The sequence below is a fragment of the Scyliorhinus canicula genome, chromosome 23, assembly GCF_902713615.1.
Source record: "Scyliorhinus canicula chromosome 23, sScyCan1.1, whole genome shotgun sequence".
Taxonomy (NCBI): Eukaryota; Metazoa; Chordata; class Chondrichthyes; order Carcharhiniformes; family Scyliorhinidae; genus Scyliorhinus; species Scyliorhinus canicula.
The window spans coordinates 6230014-6255243 of NC_052168.1; the positions used below are offsets into that span (position 1 = coordinate 6230014).

Here is a 25230-nt window from a genome sequence, read left to right on the forward strand (position 1 = left end):
GCACCCACAGTGCTGTCAGGGCGGGAGTCCCAGGTTTTTGACCCAGCGACAGTGAAAGAACGGCCGATATATTTCCCAGTCAGGATGGCGAGTGGCTCAGAGGGGAACCTCCAGGTGGTGGGGTTCCCATGGGTCTGCTACTGTGGTTCTTCTAGGTGGTAAAGGTTTGGAGGGTACTGTCAGCAAAATATTGATGAGTGGCTGCAATGCATCATGTAGATGGGACATATCGCTGCCACTGTGTGCTGGTGGTGGAGGGGGTGAATGCTCAGTTGCTGGATGGGATGCCAATCAAGTGGGGCTTCTTTGTTCAGGATGCTGTGGAACTTCTTGGGTCTTGTTGGAGCTGCACTCATAAAGGAAAGTGGGGAGTATTCCATCACACTCCAGACTTGTACCTTGTGGATGGTGGGCAGACTTTGGAGAAACAGGAGGTGAGTTAATCGCCACAGAATTCCCAGACTCTGGCCTGCTCTTGTTGCCACAGTATTATTGTGGCTACTCCAGTTCAGCTTCTGGTCAGTGGTACCCCTCCAGGATGCTGATGGCGGGCGATTCAGCGATGGTAAAGCCATTGAATGTCAAGGGGCGATGGTTGGGTTCTCTCTTGTTGGAGAGGATCATTGACTGGCACTTGTGTAGCGTGAATGTTACTTGTCGCGTATCAGCCCACGGCGACCAAATTATCCCAAATTTGAACACGTAAAAAAAAAAAGTCTGCTTCTTGGAGGGGTATTTTGGAGAAAGGGTTTGCCATTCTGCCTCCCTATCTCGTGTTTTCCCCTGAATAACCGCCGTGCAGGGAGAACCCATTTGGGTCTCGCCACAGTTGGCACTCGTGGCTCTCGCTATGAGGGGGGCAATAAATTCACGGGTGCGTTTCAGCCCAGACCAGGACAGGATTTCTTCCCGCGCTACACTCTGCTTTTTAAGTGCTGAACACTCACGTCCTGGGTCGAAGTTACAAGCTCTTCTTCCAGTATCGAGACTCTTTCCAACGCTACCCGCAGCCTCTCCCGTACCTGCGACACCAACAGAAAAGAATTAATTTGTCACCTTCAATACACCAGCAGGTAAGAGTAGGGAGGTTAAAGGGCGGGTCGGTGGCGCAGTGGTTAGCACTGCTGCCTCACGGCGCCGCGGACCCGGGTTCGACCCCTGCCCTGGGTCACTACGTGTGGGGTTTGCACATTCTCCCCGTGTCTGCGTGGGTCTCACCTCACCCCCCCCCCCCCCCCACAACCCAAAGATGTGCAGGGTATGCGGATTGGCCACGCTAAAATTGCCCCTTAATTGGAAAAAAATAATTGGGTACTCTAAATTTAAAAGAAAGACCAGGGAGGTTATGCTGGAACTGTATAAAATGTTGGTTAGGCCACAGCTAGAGTATTGTGTGGAGTTCTGGAATCCACATTATAGGAGGGATGTGATAGCACTGAAGAGGAGATTTACCAGGATGTTGCCTGGGCCGGAGAGTTTTAGTTATGAAGAGAGATTGGATAGACTGGGGTTGTTTTCCTTGGAGCAGAGGAGACTGTGGGGGGGGATTGAGATGTATAAAATGGAGGGGCATAGATAGAGTAGACAGGAAGAAACTTTTCCCCTTGGTGGAGGGATCAATGACCAGGGGGCAGAGATTTAAGGTGAGGGGCCGGAGGTTTAGAGGGGATGTGAGGAAAAACCCTTTCACCCAGAGGGTGGTGGGAGTCTGGAACTCGCTGCCTGAAAGGCTGGTGGAGGCGGAGACCCTCATAACATTTAAGAAGCATTTAGATGCGCTCTTGCGATTGTGATGAATGTAAGAATTTCAGATATTCTGTGTTAGAGATATTTGGTTCAATAAGGGTTAAAAGCCTGATTTAGAGTATGTGTGACTGCTGCGGTCACATTTTATAAAACAAATCCTGGTTTGAAATATTGGGAGCCAGGGTGCAATTAAAGTATCATAAAAGCTACGGCTAATGGAATTTTGTTTTGATTTTTTAAAATATAAATTTAAAGAACAAAGAACAAAGAAAAGTACAGCACAAGAACAGGCCCTTCGGCCCTCCAAGCCCGTGCCGACTATGGTGCCCAACTAAACTACAATCTTTTACACTTCCTATGTCGGTATCCCACTATTCCCATCCTATTCATGTATTTATCAAGATGCCCCTTAAATGTCACTATCGTCCCTGCTTCCACCACCTCCTCCGGCAGCGACTACCCAATTATTTTTTTCCAATTAAGGGGCAATTCAGTGCGGTCAATCTACCCACCCTGAATATCCTCTGTGGGTTGTGGGGGTGAGACCCACGCAGGCACAGGAGGAATGTGAAAACTCCACATGGACAGTGGCCCGGGGCCGGGATCGAACCCGGATCCTCAGCGCCGTGAGGCAGCATTGCGGAATTTTGTTTTAATTCAGGGGATTGCCGGTGGAGTTAATTCGATTTCAGCTTGATAAGGTGATGTCATTACTGGGTGGAGCTAACGTATCAGCCATTTTGTAGGAGCAGCAGTTCAGTCCCGTTTTGGATGAAACTGCAACCACAAGTCAGGTTTTGCTCTCTGCAGTTCAGTTAAGAAAGAGATGAACTGTCTTTAAAGCAGTGCAGACTTGTCTGAGAACAAGGGGGAGCTGACACAAGCTGAGAAACAGCTAAGTCAGAGTTTCTGCATGGGTCTGACAGGAGTCAGATCTTGTCTTTAAAGCAGTGCCAAAAGATCTCTCTTTCTCAAAGAACATTACGTAAAGCAAGTATTCCTATGTAACATTGGTTGTTACGGTGGATTGACAGCCAAGGCTTTTCTTTTCTTGTTGTTTAAGTAGAAATAAAGACAGCAATTAACATAGCAACATCGAAAATAGAAGCAGGAGGAGGCCATTTGGGCCATCAAGCCACTCCGCCATTCACTACGATCATAGCCTAATCCTACCTTCCCCTTAGGTATTGTATTCACTGTTGTTTAAGTATTGTTTAAGGGGTAATTATAATTAGGTTTAGGGTTATTGTAAGCCATTTTCTGGTGTGATGTTAAAGATTTTAATACTGTGTTAGTAATAAAGTTTGTTTTAATATACCGTGTGCGGGATTCTCCTCTACCCGGCAGGGTGGGGGCTCCCGACGGGATGGAGTGGCATGAACCACTCTGGCATCGGGCCGCCCCCGCACCTTCAGGGGCTAGGCCCGCCCCGGAGTGGTTGGTGCCCCGCCGGCGGAAGGAAAGGGGCTTGGCGCCACGCCAACCGGCGCCGAAGGACCTCCGCCGGCCGGAGCAAGTCGGCCCATGCACAGGAGCGCCAGCGCGTGCTGGCGCCATCCCCGCGCGTGCACAGAGGGATTCGCTTCCGCACCGGGAATGTCGGAAGACCACAGCCTCCGGTGCGGAACAATAGTGCCCGCATGGCACAAGCCCGGGTGGGCCCCGACCACGGGCCAGGTGACCATGGGGGCACCTCCCGGGGCCAGATCCCCCCGCGACCTCCCAAGAACCCCGGAGGCCGCCCGCGCCGCCAGGTCCCGCCCGTAAGGGACCTACTCTAATTTACGCCGGCGGGACTGGCAAAGAACGGGCGGGACTTCGGCCCATCGCGGGCCGGAGAATTCGGTCAGCCCCGGGGCCCGTTGAGTCGCGCCGGACCCCGCCATTCTCTGAGGCAGGCGGCGCGACTCACGCCGGGGCAATTTTTGGGGGGCAGGAGAATTAGGAGGACGGCAGGGGCGGGATTCATGCCGACCCCCGGCGATTCTCCCACCTGGCTGGGGGTTCAGAGAGTCCCGCCCCTTATCTCTATTTCTTTGTACACTCCTGGAGCGAGGAATCCTTTGCTCACAGTCTTACAAAATTAAAATAAAATATTAGGGTTTCTGTCAAGTCTCTTCGCCATTGTAGGGGTCTGGACTTGGACCGTAATGTGATACCAAGGCACACAAGGCTATGCGCCTCGTGCTGGAAAATGAAATTATAATACTTAGGCGGTTGTTTTTGACTGGTGAGATGGGCCAAAGGGCCTTTTCTATGCTGTAGGCCTCGATGTGAAATGCTCGACATGAAAACGGTGCAACCTGGGCGGCCTGGTGGCGCAGTGGTTAGCACTGCTGCCTCACGACACCAAGGTCCCAGCTTCGATGCCAGCCCTGGGTCACTGTCTGTGCGGAGTTTGCACATTCTCCCCGTGTCTGCGTGGGTCTCACCCCCACAACCCGGGTAGGCGGATTGCCCACACTAAATTGCCCCTTCATTTGGGAAAAAAAGAATTGGATACTCCAAATTAAAAAAAAAAGAAAATGGTGCAATCTAATTCAATAGTAACTTTCAAATGGCAAGTTGGATAAATGCTTGAGACGGAAAAATCTGCAGGGGCTATGAGTAAGAGCGGGGTGTGTGATGGGGCGGGAGTGGGAGTAATTGGAAAGGGCCGGTATAAGCAGGGTGGACCGAATGGCCTCCTGCTGTGCTGTAATAGTCAATGACACCTCCTCAGTGCGTTCACAAAGGTGGCTCGCCACAAGGGCCGTGCACGAGTTACACAAACAACAGGGAAAGGGGAGCGGACGGCACCTTCTCATCCAAAGCTTTGTGGTGTTCGAAGAGCGACTTCAAGGCCTTGAGCACTTCGACCTCACTGGAGACGCCGGCGGGCGACTGCGCCTGACGTTTCACCACCGTCATCCTGAGGGAACGCTCGTGGCGCGACACCAGACACTCCAAATGTTCCAGCAGCAACTGTGGAAAACAACAACCTGCATTTATATAGTCACTTTCCAGCGTTCCAGCCTTAACACTCGAGCTGAGCTCTAGGTCAGAACAGCTCCCATTTTCCTAGGCAGTTGAAGATGGTGCTGCTATAGCCATTGATGACCCCTCGCTACTGGACCCATCTATTGTTTCTCCACGTATTCCATTACCAAGACTGTTGCTTGCATGATCTTCCCTCTTTAACCTCTCCGGCCTTCTGTCCCAGCAAGAATCTTTCCTTTTGTCCTTCTCTTCCCAACCCTCCATTTATCTGTATTTCCTTAAAATCTGTTAAGAACGTATCTGTATGTATAGGAGGAGGCCATTTGGCGCTTCGAACCCAATCCGCCATTCAACAAAATCATGGCTGATTTACTTCAGCACCATCTTCCTTCACTAGCCCTGCATCACTTGACGTTTTTAAGATGCAGAAATCTCTTGATCTCGGTCTTGAACATACCGTGAGCCAGCCCTCACGGGCAAAGAATTCCAAGGATTCGCCACCCTCCAAGTGAATAACACAGTGGTTAGCACTGCTGCTTCACAGCGGCAGGGATCTGGGTTCTATTCCCGGCTTGTGCGGAGTCTGCACGTTCTACCCGTGTCTGTGTGGGTTTCCTCCGGGTGCTCCGGTTTCCTCCCACAAGTCCCGTAAGACGTGCTTAGAACATAGAACAGTACAGCACAGAACAGGCCCTTCGGCCCTCGATGTTGTGCCGAGCAATGATCACCCTACTCAAACCCACGTATCCACCCTATACCCGTAACCCAACAACCCCCCCTTAACCTTACTTTTTCGGACACTACGGGCAATTTAGCATGGCCAATCCACCTAACCCGCACATCTTTAGACTGTGGGAGGAAACCGGAGCACCCGGAGGAAACCCACGCACACACGGGGAGGACGTGCAGACTCCGCACAGACAGTGACCCAGCCGGGAATCGAACCTGGGACCCTGGAGCTGTGAAGCATTTATGCTAACCACCATGCTACCGTGCTGCCCACTTGCTTGTTAGGTGAATCGGACATTCTGAATTCTCCCTCCGTGTACTCGAACAGGTGTCAGAATGTGGCGACTAGGGGATGTCCACAGTAACTTCATTGCAGTGTTAATGTGACACTAATAAAGATTATTATTATAACCCCGCCAAAAAACTCCTCCGCTCTAAAGTGCTAAGTGGCCTTCCCCTTTTCTGTTGAACCGCAGTCATCGAAGAAGGAAAATTCTCGAGGCTGCTGACACTCCAGGATCAACTTTTGTCACCGCAGTCTGATCCGTGTTTTCAAACATTTCCAGTTTTGCTCCCGCCTCGCTAACTGGAGCCAGCATGGGGGAAAACAGGAGGGAGGGCTGAGATGAGGATTCCTGGCATATGAAAGCGCTGGGGCATGCGGGGAGTGAAGAGGAGGCTGCAGCCTCGGAACCTCCTGACTCCATCCTGTTTCAGCCTCGACGCAGTTTTCACTCACCCGTGTGTTGTTCCTCTCGGCCTTGAGCTCTGCAATCTCCTCCTCCCTCTCCAGAAGTTGCTCCCGGCACAGGTTCAGCTCCTTCGTCAACACGGCAAATTCCTGCATCGGGAAAAGAAGATTTTTTTTTTTTTTTTTTCGAAACACTGTGCAATACAGAATCGGGTGTTACGGTTCACTGAGGGGAACCACATTTACTGTGGTACCGTCCGCTTTCCCAGGCATATTGTTGCAGTCTGGAGCTCTGGATAGTGATGGTAGAGGCTCCAACATTCTTTCTGTCAGACTGGTGACCGGGAATCTCTGCCGCTCTTACCGCCGGCCATTGGAGTGTGTTCGAAGGATTTTGCAGGTTGACACTCGGCCTATTTGGCCAGACGATTCCGGAACACACCTTCCTTGGTCATTAAGTCCCGGGCGGCGCTCGGCCCCAGAGCCTCTTGCTCAGGGGCACTGCGCCACAGGAAGGGTGACAATTCCTGTCAGAGATACTGGGAGCAAACGTGAGAAAAAACAAGTGCCGCCATGCGAGCGTGAGCTTGAGCTATTGGCGTTAGCCTTCATAGCGAGAGGATTTGAGTACAGGAATAGGGATGTTTTACTACTATTGAGGCCTCACCTGGAGTACTATGTGCAGTTTTGCTGTCCTTATGGGAGGAAGGATTTTCTTGCTATGCGGCAGCAGGGTAGCATGGGGGTTAGCATAAATGCTTCACAGCTCCAGGGTCCCAGGTTCGATTCCCGGCTGGGTCACTGTGTGGAGTCTGCACGTCCTCCCCCTGTTTGCGTGGGTTTCCTCCGGGTGCTCCGGTTTCCTCCCACAGTCCAAAGATGTGCGAGTTAGGTGGATTGGCCAGGCTAAATTGCCCGTAGTGTCCTAATAAAAGTAAGGTTAAGGGGGGGTTGTTGGGTTATGGGTATAGGGTGGATACGTGGGTTTGAGTAGGGTGATCATGGCTCGGCACAACATTGAGGGCCGAAGGGCCTGTTCTGTGCTGTACTGTTCTATTTTCTATGTTCTATGAGGGAGTGCAGCGAACGTGTACCAGGCTGATTCCTGGGATGGCGGGATTGTTATATGAGGAGTAAGTCGGTTAGGATTCTATTAATTGGAGTTCAGAAGAATGAGAGGGGTTTGCATAGAAACGTATAAAATTCTAACAGGATTAGACAGGGTAGATTCAGAAAGAATATTCCTGATGGTGTAGGAGTCCAGAACTAGGGGTCATAGTTTGAGGATAAGGGGTAAACCTTTTGGGACTGAGGTGAGGAGAGATCCCATCACCCATTCACTCCCACAGAAAGTAGTTGAGGCAAAAACATTGTGTAATTTCAAGAAGGAATTAGGTATAGCTCTTGGGGCTAAAGGGATCAAGGGATTTGGGGGGGGGGGGGGGGGTGGTGGAGGGAGCAGGTTATTGAGCTTGATAATCAGCCATGATCAGAAGGAACGGCGGAGCAGACTCGAAGGGCCGAATGGCCTCCCCCTGCTTCTATTTTCTATGTATGTTTCTATGAGAGGAAGAACCTAGGAGGGAATTTAAGAACAGAAGAGAATAAAGAGATGACGGAATTATATGAATGACGAGGCCTATCTGCCCATTGAGCCTGACTCTTGGAAAGAGCTATCCAATTAGTCCCACATCCTCTGTCTTTTCCATATTTTTCCTGCAAGTATTAATCCAATTCCCTTTTGAAAGTTACTGATGCTCGATCAATGACTCCAGAGCGAGATTGGACGCCAATTGAAGGCTTTATTGGACTAGATGTTTCCCCCAGCAGCACAGGTACAGAATGCAGCAGCTGGGGACACACAGGCTCTTATACTCCGCCTTACTGGGCGGAACCAGCACGCAGGCTCCACCAATGATCTTGCTGTCTCAGGTACCTCTCACACCAATGGTCTTAGAGCATCAACCCGGGTACAGTAATACCCCTAATACCGACTACCACAGTTACCATTGAATCTGCTTCCATCTCCCTCCCGGGCAGTACCTTCCAGACCAGAACGACTCGGTCAGAATATAAATCTCCCCTCCCCTCGGCTCTTTTGGCAGCTACCTCAAATCTGTGTCCTCTGATCAGCGACCCTCCTCCTGGAAACAGTTTCTCCCTATTTACTCTCTCAAAACTCGCTTAATTTTGAAAACCCTCGATTTATTCTCCCCTCACTGCAGGAAGGGGAGAAACCCCAGCTTCTGCAATCTTTCCACAAATCTTCATCCGTGGTAACTCTTCTTCATTCTCTCGAGGGGGCAGCATGGTGGTTTGCACGGCTGCCTCACAGCTCCAGGGACCCGGGTTCAATTCCGGCCTCGGGTGACTGTCTGTGCGGAGTCTGCACGTTCTCCCCGTGTCTGGGTGGGTTTCCTCCGGGCGCTCCGGTTTCCTCCCACAGTCCAGAGATTAGGTGGATTGGCCCTGATCAATTGCCCCTAGGTGGCGTTACTGGATTACGGGGATAGGGTGGAGGCGTGGGCTGCTGTTTCCATTCTTCCCAGACTCCATGGACAGAATGGTCTCTGCGAATTCAATTAAATTCACATTCATCCTGAAGAGTAGTGGCCAGAGCATTGTCGTTTGACCTAATTACTGATTTTCCAGAACTTTCCGGCTTTCGATTTACAAAATATTGGATCTCCGGTACTATTGTTTAAAAAAATACCTCCTACCTGCCCCTGATACCTTGAAATCTGTTAATGACATGATACCAGAAAGAATGAACAGAAAGAAATGCCTTTTCATGTTAAAAGAGATGTTGTCACCTCACAGGATTTCCCCGACAGTGGATGATGAGTTACTGGGAAAGACTGGAGGCCGAATCCCGCTGGTGGCGGGATTCCCGGCTCCCGCTGCTTAGTCAATGCGAATTGCCATTGAAGCCATCCCAGGCCCCGGAAAGGCAGGAGGGAACGGGGGCCTGTGGCAGGACCAGAGAATCTCCCCCTAGCCCCCCGCCAGTAAACATAGAACATAGAACAGTACAGCACAGAACAGGCCCTTCGGCCCTCAATGTTGTGCCGAGCCATGATCACCCTACTCAAACCCACGTATCCACCCTATACCCGTAACCCAACAACCCCCCCTCCCCCCTTAACCTTACTTTTTAGGACACTACGGGCAATTTAGCATGGCCAATCCACCTAACCCGCACATCTTTGGACTGTGGGAGGAAACCGGAGCACCCGGAGGAAACCCACGCACACACGGGGAGGACGTGCAGACTCCGCACAGACAGTGACCCAGCCGGGAATCGAACCTGGGACCCTGGAGCTGTGAAGCATTTATGCTAACCACCATGCTACCGTGCTGCCCAGATCAGGAGATTTCTGGCCTGAGAGATCGAGTAAGATTTCAGACTGTGTGTGTGTGTGTGTGTGTGTGTGTGTGTGTGTGTGTGTGTGTGTAAGGGGGTCTGTGCTGCAGGCCTGTCATACAAACTGCAAACTGCAGTTCCCGAACTCTCGGATACTCAACGCCGTTCACAGCCCCACAGGGTTTGTGAGGCCGCAGAAATGTTCAAGTCAGGGACTCGTGGGGGCCGTCACGCTGCTCTCAGTCTACAGGATGTGGTTCATATCCTGACAACCCCTGAAACAAACTGCCTTGACGGAGTCGGACATCAGCTCAGGCAGTGCATCCGCACACCACACACCCATATAACCACACCCCAGCGCACACTGTATGATTCTATTCTAAGGAACAGGAAGGAATAGGCTATTCGGCCCCTCGAGCCTGTTCCGTTATTCAATAAGATCATGATTGACCTTTGACAAAGACGCCACCTTCCTGCCTATCCCTTGATTCGCCGCGAGTCCAAATATTTATTGATCTCAGCCTTGAAGATACTCAATGATCGAGCGTGCGCAGCTCCCTGTATTTATGTCAGTAATCCTCTAGATCTAGACTCTTCAGCCAGAGCAAAAAGTATCTCAGCGACTACTCTGTCCAGGATTTTTAAAAATATAATAATAATAGTCGCTTATTGTCACAAGTAGGCTTCAACGAAGTTACTGTGAAAAGCCCCTAGTCACCACATTCCGGCGCATGTTCGGTGAGGCTGGTACAGGAATTGAACCTGCGCTACTGGCTTTGTTCTGCATTACAAACCAGCTGTTTAGTCCATTGTAATCTTTATTTGTTTCAGAGGTCATCTCTCATTCTTTTAAAATTCCAGGGATTTTGACCCATTCTACTCGAACTCCGCTCGTAGGGCAACACTCTCATTCGCAACCAATCGAATGAATTGTCTTTGCAATGCTTCACGTACTTTCTTAGCACTCCCGGTATAGTTTCCCCAAGCCCTGTACAATTGCAGCAAAATATCAGGCGCGATTCAACCAAAACATTTCGAAGTGCCATTTTGGGCGACCTCGGGGGGGTGGGGGGGGTCATTTTCTGGGGGCCTTGTGAGTTTCCCCGTGGTCTAGCGCACACTTAGAATTTTTTTTCAGTAAAAGGGTGGTTCGATCTCTAAGTTCGCTTGAGAGTCCCCCACACCCACCACCTGTGGGCAATGCCACACTCCGCAGACATGATAGCTCCTCACCACATCAAAAGCAGCTAAGTGCTTTCTGCGGAGAAAGTGAATGGGGTGTCTCATTGGGGTGAGTGGGTCTGGTCACCCTCATGCATGCGCGCTGTGGGGGGTGAAGAAGAGGGACCTTCTGGTGGACTTTGGGGGGCACCTCAGTTGTGCAGTGACTCCTTTCACCCACCACGTCAGGGACACAATTTGCACCAAAGCCCGCTCGAAGGATTCCCTGCTGTGAGGGTGGGGACATCATGGGTGTGGAGGGAGGGGGGGGGGGTGAAATAGGGCTTCCAGCCCATTGATGGAATGGAAATGGATGCAAATCACTCCCGCTGGTGTGAGGCAGATAGCACACTGGGGCTATCGATGGGCATCGCAATAGGTTTGGTGCCTGGTGCCAAACCCGTTTTCCCTCGACGCTCCATTCTTCCCCGATCGGGAATCCCAATACCGGATTTAGGCAGTGGAGAATCCACACCCCCTTATGTATTAACTTCCTGTGTGTCAGCTTGCAGAATACGTGCACACACACGAGCAACAAGAAAGGATGTAGCAGGGGAGGTAAATAATAATAATAATCGCTTATTGTCACACGTCGGCTTCAAAGAAGTTACTGTGAAAAATCCCTCGTCGTCATATTTTCCGGCGCCTGTCCGGGAAGGCTGGTGCGGGAATTGAACCCGCGCTGCTGGCCTTGTTCTGCATTACATGGCAGAAGTAAATCTGCCATCCTTGCCTGGTACGTCCCATGTGTGAATCCAGACCCACAACAATGTGGTTGACTCTTATCTGCCCCCCTCTAAAATGGCCGAGCGAGTCGCTCAGTTCAAGGGCAATTAGGGATGGGCAACAAATGCTGGCCCAGCCCAGCGACGCCCACATCCGTGAAAAAATAAAAGCAAGACATAACAAACACCAATGGACACACACACACACACACAAACCATTAATTGAGCTCTTTCACAGAATCACAAAGATTCCAACAGAAAAACGGGCCATTTTCGGCTGGTTTTCATCTTCCATAATGCACCTCAGATTCTCTTCCCATTTAGAACATAGAACATACAGTGCAGAAGGAGGCCATTTGGCCCATCGATGGCTGCACCAACCCACTTAAGCCCTCACTTCCACCCTATCCCCGTACCCCAATAACCCATCCTAACCTTTTTTGGACACCAAGGGTAATTTATCATGGCCAATCCACCTAACCTGCACATCTTTGGACTGTGGGAGGAAACCGGAGCACCCGGAGGAAACCCACGCACACACTGGGAGGATGTGCAGACTCCGCAAAGACAGTGACCCAGCGGGGAATCGAACCTGGGACCCTGGCGCTGTGAAGCCACAGTGCTAGCCACTTGTGCTACCGTGCTGCCCATTTGTTCCTCTTTTTCTTTTAATCACTCAGCAGATCTATTCTTAAATGCAGACATGTCGTCAGCTTGAATAAGCTGATCCTCTGTGCAGTTCAGAAATTCCAAGGTTCACTATTCAGGCCTTTGGCTTTATGTCTCAGTACTCTGCACAACCATACTCAATCTTGGAGCCAGGAACATGGTAACACACAGGCAAGAGAAAGTTGCTCAGACACACGCTGCACTTAAAAGTAATTATTGAGAACCACAGTCATTGAAACTGCTTCATCCAAAGCTTTTCCCCCATGGAACCACAGCACCAGGCACCCGGGTTCAATTCCCGCCTCGGGTGACTGTCTGTGCGGAGTCTGCATGTTCTCCCCGTGTCTGCGTGGGTTTCCTCCGGGCGCTCCGCTTTCCTCCCACAGTCTAAAGATGTGCCGGTTAGGTGGTTTGGCCGTGCTAAATTGCCCCTTAAGTGTCCAAAAGGATAGGTTGGGTTCCCGAAAAAAGGGTGGGGGCGTGGGCCGAGGTAGGGGGCTCTTTCAGAGGGTGGGCACAGACTCGATGGGCCCAATGGCCTTGTTCTACATTGTAGGGATTCTGTGATAAATATAACGCTCTTCTAAATATCTCCTTTGGTCTATTTTCGGATTGTCTGACTTTTGAAAACATGCATTGAGTATCCACCTGGTTTTGTTGGAAGCAACCTGACTTGTGAGTTTGAAGGTTGTGAGTTCAATCCCAATTCTAGTACATAGGCACATAATCTAGGGCTGACCCACCCAGTACAGTCCTGAGGGTGATCTACGCCGCCGAAGGTGCCACCTTTGAGAGAATAAAGAAAGCTCCATGTGCCCCGTCAGGCGGATGTACAGATTCAACGGCACTACTTTCCAGGTGTCCTGGCCATCCTCCAGCATTAAATCGCCAAAGCGGGTGGACCTGTATTTTCTCTTTCTGGGATCTTGCCGATCTTGCAAATTGGCCACCGCCAACACCACAAAAGTGACGACATTTCGCAAGTGTCTGACTGGCGATGATTTCTTTTGGATGGGCCTGTGCGTGTGATGAGGTGCGATATGAATGGCAGATTCTTCCGTTGACATTTGAAGATACAGCTGAGACCCATAGCATTGCTCCAGCTCGGAGAAATCAGCCTGCAGATTTTAAGCCGACAGGGAGCGAGATAGCCAAATTAAACAGGCAAAAGGAGGAGCCCAGAGCTCGGGGGCTGAGTGCCTGCGAACAGCGCAGTATTGGGCGAGTGCTGCGTAGCCGAAGATACGGCCTGCCGGGCAAGACATTCACTTGAGACCCTGTTGACTCTTCAGGTGGGATGTAGAAGATCCCACGGCCACCATCTGAAAGAACAGTTCTCCCCGATCTCAAGGCCAATACTTGCTCGTCAACCAACAAAAGGTTCGCAGTGTAGTTTGTGAGAGCGCGCCACGGTGCTTTTTAATTTTTCCACAGGTGTGGGAATTGCTGGCAAGGCCAGCATTTGTTGCCCGTCCCCAATTTCCCTCGAACGGAGTAGCTTGCAGAGAGGGCATTCAGAGGGAAGTTAGGAGTCAACCAATCTATTCTGGGTCTGGAGTCACATGTAGGCCAGACTGGGAAAGGACGGCAGATTTCCCTCCCTAAAAGGACATGAGTGAAGCAGATGGGTTTTTACGACAATGGTCGCTGTATGGTCACCATTACTGAGGCTAGCATTATATTCCAAACTTACTGATTTGAGTTTAAATCCTGCCAGCTGCCGGGATTTGAGTTAAAGGGAGGAATTGCCCCATCTGGGACTAGATCCCGGGGCAGGGGCGGGGATGTGGAATGTCTCCCATTGCGCGGGCCAGCGAAAAATATTTTCCTTCCCACCGTTCCATCAACAGCACGGGCAGCACAAGTGGGTAGCACTGTGGCTTCACAGCACCAGGGTGCCGGGTTCGATTCCCCGCTGGGTCACTGTCTGTGCGGAGTCTGCACGTTCTCCCCCGTGTCTGCGTGGGTTTCCTCCGGGTGCTCCGGTTTCCTCCCACAGTCCAAAGACGTGCAGGGTTAGGTGGATTGCCCATGATAAATTGCCCCTTAGTGACCAAAAAAGGTTAGATGGGGCTATTGGGTTATGGGGATAGGGTGGAAGAGAGGGTTTAAGTGGGTCGGTGCAGACTCGATGGGCCGAATGGCCTCCTTCTGCCCTGTGTGTTCTATGTCGTCTCAGAAACCATGAAATTCTGATTATTTGCTATTTCCCAGTAAACAGCGCTAGTCTTTATCTGCTTGTTTCCCTGATGCCTCCAACACAGATAAACAGCCAGAGTCAGGATGGGGCCTCAGGCCCCGTTGGTGCACAGCCAGCCACTGAGGGGGGAGGTGGAGGTACTGAAGGGTGGTCTACGCGTGGATGCCTCATATCTACTGTCCTCACGCCCGAGATGGTGATTGGTGGGAACGGCCCTCATGCTCGTGCCTTGACCTGCTGATTGTCCTTGGAACCTGTTTCAATTGGAGATAACCTTTCCCAGTTGACAGCACCTCTAATGCCCCATTCAACCCCCTCCCTCAACTCCCACCATCCCCACTTTGCCACACAGGCGAGTAGCGTTCTCTCTCAGTTCCCATCTCTGCGTGCCACACAGCAGCTGCTGCTTGTGTGGGAGGCCTTCCCACGTTGCGTTACCAGTTACCATTCACGGCCTTTATTGATCAAGATCCGAGATGAAGTGTGAGATGACTGCAAATTAACAAGGCGTTGAGAAGAGCTCCCTTCCCCCGCTACCCAACAGACCCGTCCCTGCGTTTTCCCTGCCCCCGGCAAATCAAGCAGCCAATCAATTGAACGATCATTCACTGGCTATCTGTTGCCTATTGGCTCTTGTCAATCACTCCTTCGGGGCAATGCGGACCAGCAGCCGCGAATCGGATTGGTGGAGGGAGAGGGCGGATGAAATGTACGATTTGCAATTAAGTTGATACCAATCCAAAATCAAACCTACGCAATACACGACAATTAAAGAGAATTAGTATCAATTTCCAGAATATCCACACTGATATTTTTAAATCCCCAGGCTGGGAACCTGGACAAAAAGGGAAGAGATTTTGGTGAAACTGTAGAGATTGCAGCCAATCAACGGGAGCTCCGACAAACTGCAACTTGATCCCGACGGCGGGGGAGAAATCTGCTGCTCTTTATAGAATCCCTACAGTGCAGGAGGCCATTCAGCCCATCGAGTCTGTGCCAAGCCTCTGAAAGAGCACCCTACCTTGGGTCAGGCCCCCACCCTATGCCTGCAACCCCACCCAACCTTGGACGCCAAGGGACAATTTAGTATGGCCAAACCATCTAACCTGCACATCTTTCGACTGCGGGAGGAAACTGGAGCACCCGGAGGAAACCCACGCAGACACGGGGAGAATGTGCAGACTCCGCACAGTCAGTCACACAAGGCTGGCATCAAACCCGGTCCCTGGCGCTGCGAGGCTGCAGTGCTAACCACCGTGCCACCCACACTTGTTGCCCTCTTCTTCAAAATAGTGGGCAAGCGATCTTTTGCATCAGGGTTCACGTTAATGCCTTGCCCAAATGACAGCACCTCCAGCAGCACAGCACGCCCCCCAGTGCTGCACTGGGAGAGTCACTCAGCACCTGAGCAACTGTGTCAAGATGTTGACATCTCTCAGATGGTCCTTTCACTTAACTGGTTCCCCAGCCAGAGATGACAGAGACAAGGTTGCGTTAATTGTCCGTCCGAGGTGATCATGGCCTTTCTTCGCAACAGCAGTTTCTCCAACATGAGCCCACCCCTAGTTGTCTTACTCCCAGTGTTTAGCCAGACCATTTTAGAGGGTCAATTCACAGCTAACCGAATGGGTCTGGGATTGGAGTCACACACTGGCTATGACCGGCTATGGACAGCAAGCTCCCTGCACAAAACGGGTGATCGGCAAAAACACCAACGGCAACATGAGGAAAACTTTCTTAACGCAGTGACCGTAAGACCATAAGACACAGGAGCAGGATTAGGCCACTCGGCCCATCGAGTATGGTTGATGGTGAGGAAATTGGCCGTGTGGTTGATAGTGAGGAGGATAGCTGTAGGACGATATCGATGGACTACTCGGGTGGGCAGAGAAGTGACAAATGGAATTCATCAACCCAGTGAAGTGTGAAGCGATGCATTTGGGGATCAAATGAGGCGAAGGATTATACAATAAATACGAGGAGACTGAAGGGTGTAGAGGAGGTGGGGGACCTTGGAGTGAATATCCATAGGTTCCGCAGGGTAACAGCACACGTTGATAACGTGGTCAAGAAGGCATAAGGATCCTTTTGTTTATTAGCTGAGGCATTGAATATAAAAGCAGGAAGGTGAAGCTGGAACCGTATAAAACATTAGTTAGGCCACAACTTAAGTACTGTGCGCAGTTCTGGTCTCCCCATTACACAAACAAAATGGCCGAACCACCAGAGCAAAATTTGAACTCAGTTTTCTCCGGGTTGGGTGGCCGGCAGTTCCCTGTTGCTAGGCAATGCTTCGCCCAATCATAGTCGACTTTCCAACCAATCAGCGCCATATTTTTTTTAAACCTCCAGTATAAGTTGTTGCGATTGTTTGAAATGTGGTCTTCTTGCAATTGTCTGGCTGGGCGCAAGGTGAAAAGCTTCAAGCATTCCTTCAGAATCTTGAATGTTTCAATGAGGTGGTCTCTCCGTCCCGCTAAACTCCAGAGAGTGTGGTGACGGCGCTTGGAATGCAGGGTCGCTTGAAGAGCAAACCAGGCCGAGCTTCAGGGTGAGTTGAGAGCAGGTGATGAAGCTTGGATTGAAGGGCTGGGTTTTTTCCCCAATAAGGGGAGGGGGAGAGGGGGGGTTCTGGAAAGAGAGAGGATCCATCAGGGAGGAGTGAAAATTAATGTTTGTGCTTCCCTGAAGTTTCCCAATCAAACAGTTGTGAATCATCAGACTTGTCTTCCGCTGCCCATTTTAGTACATGGTTATTCACCCATTGAACAAGCGCGCCCAATTTATTCAGACTCTCAGCAAAGGACAGTCCTTCTCCTCACAGGAACCGATCTGCCGAGCCTTCGCTGCACCGTCCTCAAGGCAGGTCTGTCCTTCCTACAATACGGAGAACAGAATTCCGCACAGCGTCCCAGTGTGGCCTCACCAAAAGCCTTGGAGAACTGCAGCAAGGCCTCCTCACAACCACACTCCAGCCCCCTTACACTAAAGGCCAAGGTTACAAAACCTCCGGAGGTGGGCTCAAAGCGGAAAAGGGCAACCCGCCGTCTGACACCAACCTCTACAGTGTTAGCCCCCTGTCGGGTCAGGAGCGGGTGTTCATGCTGAAAATAAACCCGCTTTCCTACAGCAACGAAAGGAAAAAAAGGAATTATAGAGGGGGGGGCAGGGAAATGCAGCACTTTGTAAAACAAGCATCGACGCTGCGAGATGGCCAGAGTCCAAGAGTGTGACCAACCCGATAGGCCCAAAAATAAAACCACTTGTCTTTTTAATTAGCGTAATGAAGGCAAAATAAAACAAAACTGGGGCCCCAGTATATTGCAGTCATTTGGATTCTGTAGCAAAGTAACCAAATGCTGCAGGCAAATCATTACTTCACTGGCACAAAGCCACTTCCTAAACATACAAGTCGTCTGCTACAGTTATTGAATCATCTGTATAGGAGGCCATTCAGCCCATCGTGTCCAGGAACTACCCAATTAGCCCCACTCCACCAGGCTCCCTCCCGTTACTCTTGCGTTTTATTTTCCTTCGTGTATTTATCAAATTCCGTGTTGGAGGTTACTCCGGGTCCATTGCCGGAGGGATCAGTGAGGGATCCGGCTGCCAACGAGCAGCTGGAGGATTCTGGCCTCTTCTCTTTCCGATAAGATGTCAAACCGAGGCCTGGTCCACCCCCTCCGGTGGGCGTCAAAGGTACCACAGCTACTATTTTAATCATAGAATCCCGACAGTGCAAAAGGAGTCCATTCAGCCCATCGAGTCTGCACCGATCGATGTCCCACCCTATCCCTGCAACCCCAGAAGCTAACCTTCACATCCCTGGTCACTAAGGGGCAATTGATCATGGCCAATCCACCTCCCCGTGCACCTTTGGACTGTGGGAGGAAACCGGAGCGCCCGGAGGAAACCCACGCAGGCACGGGAGGGAAACGTGCTGACTCCGCACAGACAGTGACCCGAGCCGGGAATCGAACCTGGAGCTATGAGGCAGCAGTGCTAACCACTGTGCCACCGTGAAGAAGAGCGTCCTGGCCGTTACTTATTCCTCGATCGCCATCATGGAACGATCTGGTCATTCTCATTGCTTATGGGATCTTGCTGCGCACTGGCTGCCACATGTCCTGCGTCACAACAGAAACTGCACTTCAAAAATACTTCACTGGTTGCAAAGAGCCTTGAGGCATTCGGTCGTTGTGTAAAGCGCTATATAAATAAATGCAAGGCCTTGTTATTCCTCTCGCAGGCTCTGCAGACATTACATTTCAGATCATAAAGACTCGCTGTGCAAAAGAAAATTCTCCGCATGTCCCCCCCCCCCCTTCCCCCGAGTTTTTTTTTTGCCAATTATCTTAAATCATCGCCCGTCTGTCAACCCTCTTGTCAGCGGAAACAGGTTCTCCCTACTTCATCTCCCAATTCCTCTCGTAATTCTGAACTCTTCCATTAAATCTCCCCTTCAGTTTCGCTGCTTGAGGAAAATATTTCCAGCTTCTCCCGTCTCTCCACATTGGAACGTCAGTAATATCCTGGTAAATCGGGGGGGGGGGGGGGGGGGTTAGTGATCAGGACCCAGGACTAGTGATCCCGAGGGTTTGGCTAATGACTTCAAATCCGATCATGGCAGATGGTGGAGTTTTAATTTCAGCAACAAAAAATTTCAATTGATCAATTTTTCAAAGTACAAAGCTAGTCTCGGCAATCGTGACCGTGAAACTATCATCAATACTTGACCCATCGGGGCAGCACGGTGGCACAGTGGTTAGCATTGCATTATTTTTAAAAACCCCAAAACTTTGTATTACATATATTAAAGAGGACCCGGGTTCGAATCCCGGCTCTGGGTTACTGTCCGTGTGGAATTTGCACATTCTCCCCGCGTCTGCGTGGGTTTCACCCCCACAACCCAAAGGTGTGCAGGGTAGGTAGATTGGCCACTCTAAATTGCCCCTTAATTGGAAAGAATAATTGGGTACTCTAAATTTATTTTTTAAAAATACTTGACCCATCCACTTCACCATCGTCCTTCAGGGAAGGAAATCTGCCGTCCTGGCCTGGCCTGGCCTACGCGTGACTCCAGACCCACGGCAATGTGGTTGACTCTTAACTGCCCCTCTGACGGCATGGTAGCACAGTGGTTAGCACTGTTGCTTCTTAGAGCCTGGGTCCCAAGTTCGATTCCTGGCTTGGGTCACAGTCTGTGCGGAGTCTGCACGCGCTCCCAGTGTCTGCGAGGGTTTCCTCTGGGCTCTCCGCTTTCCTCCCACAAGTCCCGAAAGACGTGCTTGTTGGGTAAATTGGACATTCTGAATTCTCCCTCAGTGTACCCGAACAGGCGCCGGAATGTGGCGACTGGGGGATTTTCACAGGAACTTCATTCCAGTGTTAATGCAAGTCTAGTTGTGACAATAAAGATTATCATTAACTGGCTCCACCAAGGGTAACTAGGGATGGGCAACAAATGACGGGCTTGCCAGTGATGCTCACATCCCATGGAAGAATTTTTTAAAAACCTATCTCCAAATTGCAGTGGCCAGAACTGGGCAGAATTCAGTGTTAACATTGTTGGCTGAAGTGGTATTTTAAGACACAGTTATTCAAGCTTCCTTCCGTTATGGACCTCCTGGCTGAGGTCCAACTAGTGATTCAGAAAGGTTTACCATCACTGCCTCGCTTTTGTGCTCGCTGTCTCTATTTATAAAGCCAAGGATTCCATGTTTAACTTTCATCCTGGGTACAATCTCGCCAGAAGCCTTCACAAAGACCAATGCATTAAATTAAGAAATATTTTCCAGTCATCTCCAAACTCTTGTTCAACCCCAGTAAAAAAAAGACAAGCTCACATTGCACATGGGGGAAGATACCAGTGTCCATCCAGTCAGCTGCTGATGAAGGCATGCCTTCAAGTTTCAGCCCCCCGGCTGAGAACTCTTGCTTCGGGGTCAGAAGGTCCTGGGCTCAACTTCCCTCCAGAGACTCGAGTGCAAAGTCTTGGCTGACCTTCCAAACGCAGCGCCGAGGGAACGCTGCGCTGTTGTGTCAAAGTCTGCCATTTTGCGGTGGAGGCACCTCAGCTCAGGAAAACGGAAGACATGGTCAGCCATTTTGGAAGGTAGCGTCATCGGAACAGATGTGATGGGGTTGGAGGAACTAGAATGGGCGAGAGCCCTTCCGGGAAGCAGGGTTTGAAGAGGTGCCATCGAGGTGGTTTGCTGGGTTTCCCAATGAATGTCGCCGATTGGTCTAGCAGCAGAAATGGAGATGGAGAAGTCAAGGAAGGAAGGGGAGGGAAGTGTCGAAGGTGGACCATGTGAAGGTGAGAGAGGGGTGGAATTGGAAGCAACATTTTCCAGGTCGTGCCAAGAGCATGGAGCAGGATCAATACAGGCATTGATGTAACGGAAAAGGAGTTGTGGGGAATGGGCCTGAATGGGATTGGAACAAGGAATGTTCCACATACCCTACAAAAAGACAGGCATGACTGGGGCCCACACGACTACCCACAGCCAAACCTTTCATTTACAGATAAGTTAAAGGAGAAATTGTTCAAATAAGAGAAAGGATTGTTGGAGGAGAGGAGTGGTGGTGGATGGAGTGGACCGTGTGCAGTTTGCACATTCTGGTGGATGGAGTGGACCTCAGGTGGACTGCTCGGGCCTCTGCTTAAGGAAGAAGCATAGAGCCTTTCGACTGTCCCGGTGAGGGACGGATGCCATTTTCATACAGTCATAGAGTTTTACAGCACAGAAAGAGGCCCTTCAGCCCATCGTGTCTGTGCAAAGCCATCAAGTACCCATCTATTCTGATCCCATTTTACAGCACTTGGTCCGTAGCCTTGTGTGTGACGGCGTTTCAAGTGCTCATCTAAATGCTTCTTAAATGTTGCGAGGGTTCCCGCCTCTACCAGCCTTTCAGGCAGCCAGTTCTCGGCTCCCACCGCCCTCTGGGTGGTACGGTGGGCGATTCTCCCCAATGGAGCCCAAGTGTTCGCGCCATCATGGACGCCGTCGCGTTTCACGACGGCACAAAACGGGCACAGGTCCGACCGATTCTGGCCCCCACAGGGCCGCGCCAACCAGCGCATGCGTGGGGGACTTCTTACGCGCGCTGGGCCCGACTCAACATGGTGTCGGTGTTCAGGGGCCGGGGGCAGGGGGGGAACCCGGCCCGCCGATCGGTGCGCCCCGATCACGGGCCAGACCCTATCGGATTAGGTGGATTGGCCATGATAAATTGCCCTTAGTGTCCAAAATTGCCCTTAGTGTTGGGTGGGGTTACTGGGTTATGGGGATAGGGTGGAGGTGTAAACCTTTCCAGGAGTTCTTTCCAGGGTGCTCTTTCCAGGAGCTGGTGCAGACTCGATGGGCCGAATGGCCTCCTTCTGCACTGTAAATTCTATGATCTATCCTGTATTAATCCTTGATCGCCAAGTGGAGATTAATTTTGTCCCTCAGAATCTTTTCCAAAAATTTCCCTACCGCTTGCTATATAGAAAAGATCCCATAGCATTGTTTTGAAGAAGATCAGGGAAGAGCTCCCTGGTGAATATATCCTTCAAATAGTAGCACAAAAGGGAGATTATCTAGTTATTAGTGGGGGCTTGCAATGTGAAAATTGGTTGATGTGTTTCCTGCATAAATGCAGGCCGCGGGTTGGATTCGGATGAGGTCTGGGTTGCCACGGGCTGACCCGGGCTGCGTCACACGAGTGCTGCGCAGAACCCAACGCGCTGCCTCGTTCAGCTCTCGACATGACACCTCCAGCTGGAGAGCTGCAGGTGGACTTTTGCTCTTTTTCAAAGTTCAGCAAACGACAGTTCGAATCACCATCAAAAAATCGGCACAATCTGTTCCAATCGTCACCGCTCGCACGCCGCTGCCAACACTGGAATTGTCCTCGAATTCTCAAAGACGCGAACAAAACCCACACAGTGGACCCACAAGGCTCAATAAAAAAGCCTCGACAAACACATACCTCCAAACAGGCCTCCAGAACAGATTCCCCACGTGCATTGATGAAAGTCTTGCTGTGCACTTTTAATACTACATACATTGCCTGTTGTTCAGAGGTGTACATCTTCAAGAGCAAACAACAGGCAGTGAGAGTCCGCGCCACAACAGAAAGCTGTGCACAGACAACACGTCGCTTGGATGAGGATTTGGAGATTAACGTTGCCTTTTGATCCGGCTGAAGTTGGGTTCGTTTGAAAAGATATTTCCCTCCGCGTCCATTCTTCACTGTAAAGCTCGACAGACTATTTTCCAATGGAGGTTCCTGGGAACGGACTGATGGTTTGTCGCACACTCCAGTTATCTGCGAGATTAAAAGCCACGCTGGGCCTGGTAACCAGCCAAGTATCAGATTTAGCAGGGGGAATCTGTCACCTTGGGCCCTTTGCCAGGGTGCAGCAGAATAAAAGATGGATGGCGGGATCTGCCGGCAGGGTTGCGCCCGTAAAGCAGCGCGGCGCAGCCGGTTGATAACGGGAGATCCCTCTGACGGGATCTACCCGGCTCGCCACGCCTCGCGAGGTGCGACGCGACCTCGTGAGACACCGTGATGTGAATCCCGCCCATTGTGGATGGGATCACTTCCTGGCAACGACATACTAGATGTCAGACAGCTAGTCTCACTACTATACCCGTCCCCAACATCTAAACAAGGCCATTAGGATCCAACTCCCTCGCTTTGGAGATCTCGGGCAAGCGCCATTCAGCGGAGATCAGACGGAACGGCACTCGTGGGGGGTCTCTCAAGGGATCGGAGGCACCCAGATGCTTGCCCTCTCGGCCGAGTAGCACCCTGGCACTGCTGGTGCCAGCCTGGCACTGCCAAGGTGCGCCGGTGGCACTGCCAGGGTGCCAGGCTGGCACTGCCAAGCTAGCAATTTTTTGCACAATGGGGATCAAGCCCAGAGGTGCCCGGCATGGGTGCGGTTGGGGCTTGCGGGTGGTGGGGGGTGCCGTGTCGGGGGGAGGGGGGGGGGGGGGGGGGGGGGGTTGAGAGATCGGGATGTCACACTAAGTTGTTCTGGTGAGCGGAGGCCCTCAGTGCCATGTTACGGGCCAGGGTTTAGAGAACCTCAAAGTGTACCATGGAGTTCACCTGACCCAACTTTTAATGGATTGTGGTATGGGGAGCACTTGGCCCACTCCACAGGTGTGGTACAGCAGAAATGGAAAAGTATTTTTTGAAGCAAAACACTTTTTTCTATGAACTCAAGTTAACCTTTTTAAAATATACAGTGAACATCTTAGCAACCATTAAACCCCCAAAGAATACAACACTAAGTAATCCTTTAAACACCGTTTACCAGAAGCACATCAGGTTTACATTCACTACTGAGAACATTTATAATTCAGAATTTATCAAATAATTAAGAGATAGTCTTTTGATGGCAGAGAGAACAGCAGTACACCTGCTTGGTCTGGCTTCAGCTCCAACACTGAAATTGAAACTAAAACACACCCTGCAGCAAACAGCCTAAAACGAAAGTAAAAAGCTGACAGACAGCCCAGCACCACACACCCTCTGACATCACTGATAAACACCCATTTCTTAAAGGTACTCTCACTACCGATATTTATATACACACCCATTTATAAACACTCATTTCTTAAAGGTACTCTCACATGACCGCAGAAAACGGGACTAAGTACAGCATCGGCCACTCATTCCCTGCAGAGGCCCCACGATCTACCCGAATGGCCGTTGGATAGCCTGGTGCTTCCCGGTGCTCCAAGCTCCATGAAACACCCGGCTAATCGCCCTCTATGGCGCTCTGTTCCCATTCGGGTGGATCGCGCCCAGAATATCGCCAGGTTTGGTAGGTACGACACAACATGACTAACCGTGAATAATTTGCATGTTGCTCCAGTGCTCTCTAATAACACAAGCTTGCAGTCCTTTTCCAAAGCTCTCTGTGTTAATTGTATGTTAGTTGTGTTTTGAAGATACATAGACATTGTTTAACCAAATACCTAGAACGACCGTCTGCAGCTACGATTGTGGCCGGGTGTCCTTGGAGAGGGATCATGCTGCATTCGTTGGCATGTTTGAGGTTTACCGGAGCCCGTGGGCACCGCGGGGGAGGGGGTGAATTCTTCATTTCAATTTTATTCGGTAAACATATTTTCTTTAGCTACGGTGTCCCTTAGGGGCTATTACCTGAAACTACACTGTCAATTTGACCTTTTGTTTATTCGATACACTCAACCAAAAAAAAAGTATAAAAAGAGACCAGAGACTGCTGGGGCACTGGGTCGATAAGTAGGAAGCAACCATCGGTAACTCTGTGAATAAATTGGTCATCAGGAAAAGTATTTGTGTCCAGTTTTACACTTCAACACCTGGCTTGGGTAGGATGCAACATGCTGGGTAGCCGCCCACCGTCCATGTTTCGGGGGGATTAGCGGTGTTGCGGTTATCGTCCTAGGAGTAGAAAGTCACGGGTCATTGTTTACACCCCATCACAGTAAAGCATGACAATGAGGTCAATTGGGCTGACGAGAGGGGAGGCAGAGAATTCACTGTGAAATAAAACGGAAAGTGCTGGGAAAAGTCGGGAGGTCTGGCAGCTGCAATGGAGAGAGAATCAGAGTTACCGCTTCGAGTCCGCACGACTCTTCTTCAGAGCTAAAGAGAGGGGGAAAAGTGATGGATTTTATAATGTTCATGAAGGGATGCAGCAGAGAAGGGGGTCAGGGATGGGTGGGAACTGGGAAAGACTTCCCAAAGGTGGGCGCAAGACAAAGGGAGTGTTCATGACAGTGTTAAAGATTGAAGATGATGCTGATAGTGGCATTAAGGCAATATAGCAGAATGAGTCAAATACAGAACAAATGTCAACGCTTAAGGACAGATGGCCTTGTGGGGCAAGGGGGGGTGGTTGGAGAGAAACTTG

The 25230-nt window shown here is 50.7% G+C and overlaps 1 protein-coding gene across 5 annotated transcripts in view; it reads right to left on the bottom strand.

Moving 5' to 3' along the window:
- ppfia3 (PTPRF interacting protein alpha 3) overlaps positions 1-25230 on the bottom strand; it is a 103756-nt gene that overhangs the window by 57107 nt on the left and 21419 nt on the right. For all 5 annotated transcript variants that reach the window (XM_038783580.1, XM_038783578.1, XM_038783579.1 and 2 more), the window contains exons 2-4: positions 6194-6295; positions 4546-4710; positions 948-1022 (exon numbers count right to left, since the gene is read on the bottom strand). In XM_038783580.1, coding sequence (XP_038639508.1) covers positions 948-1022; positions 4546-4710; positions 6194-6295 — 342 coding nt within the window. The remainder of the gene's footprint in view (positions 1-947; positions 1023-4545; positions 4711-6193; positions 6296-25230) is intronic.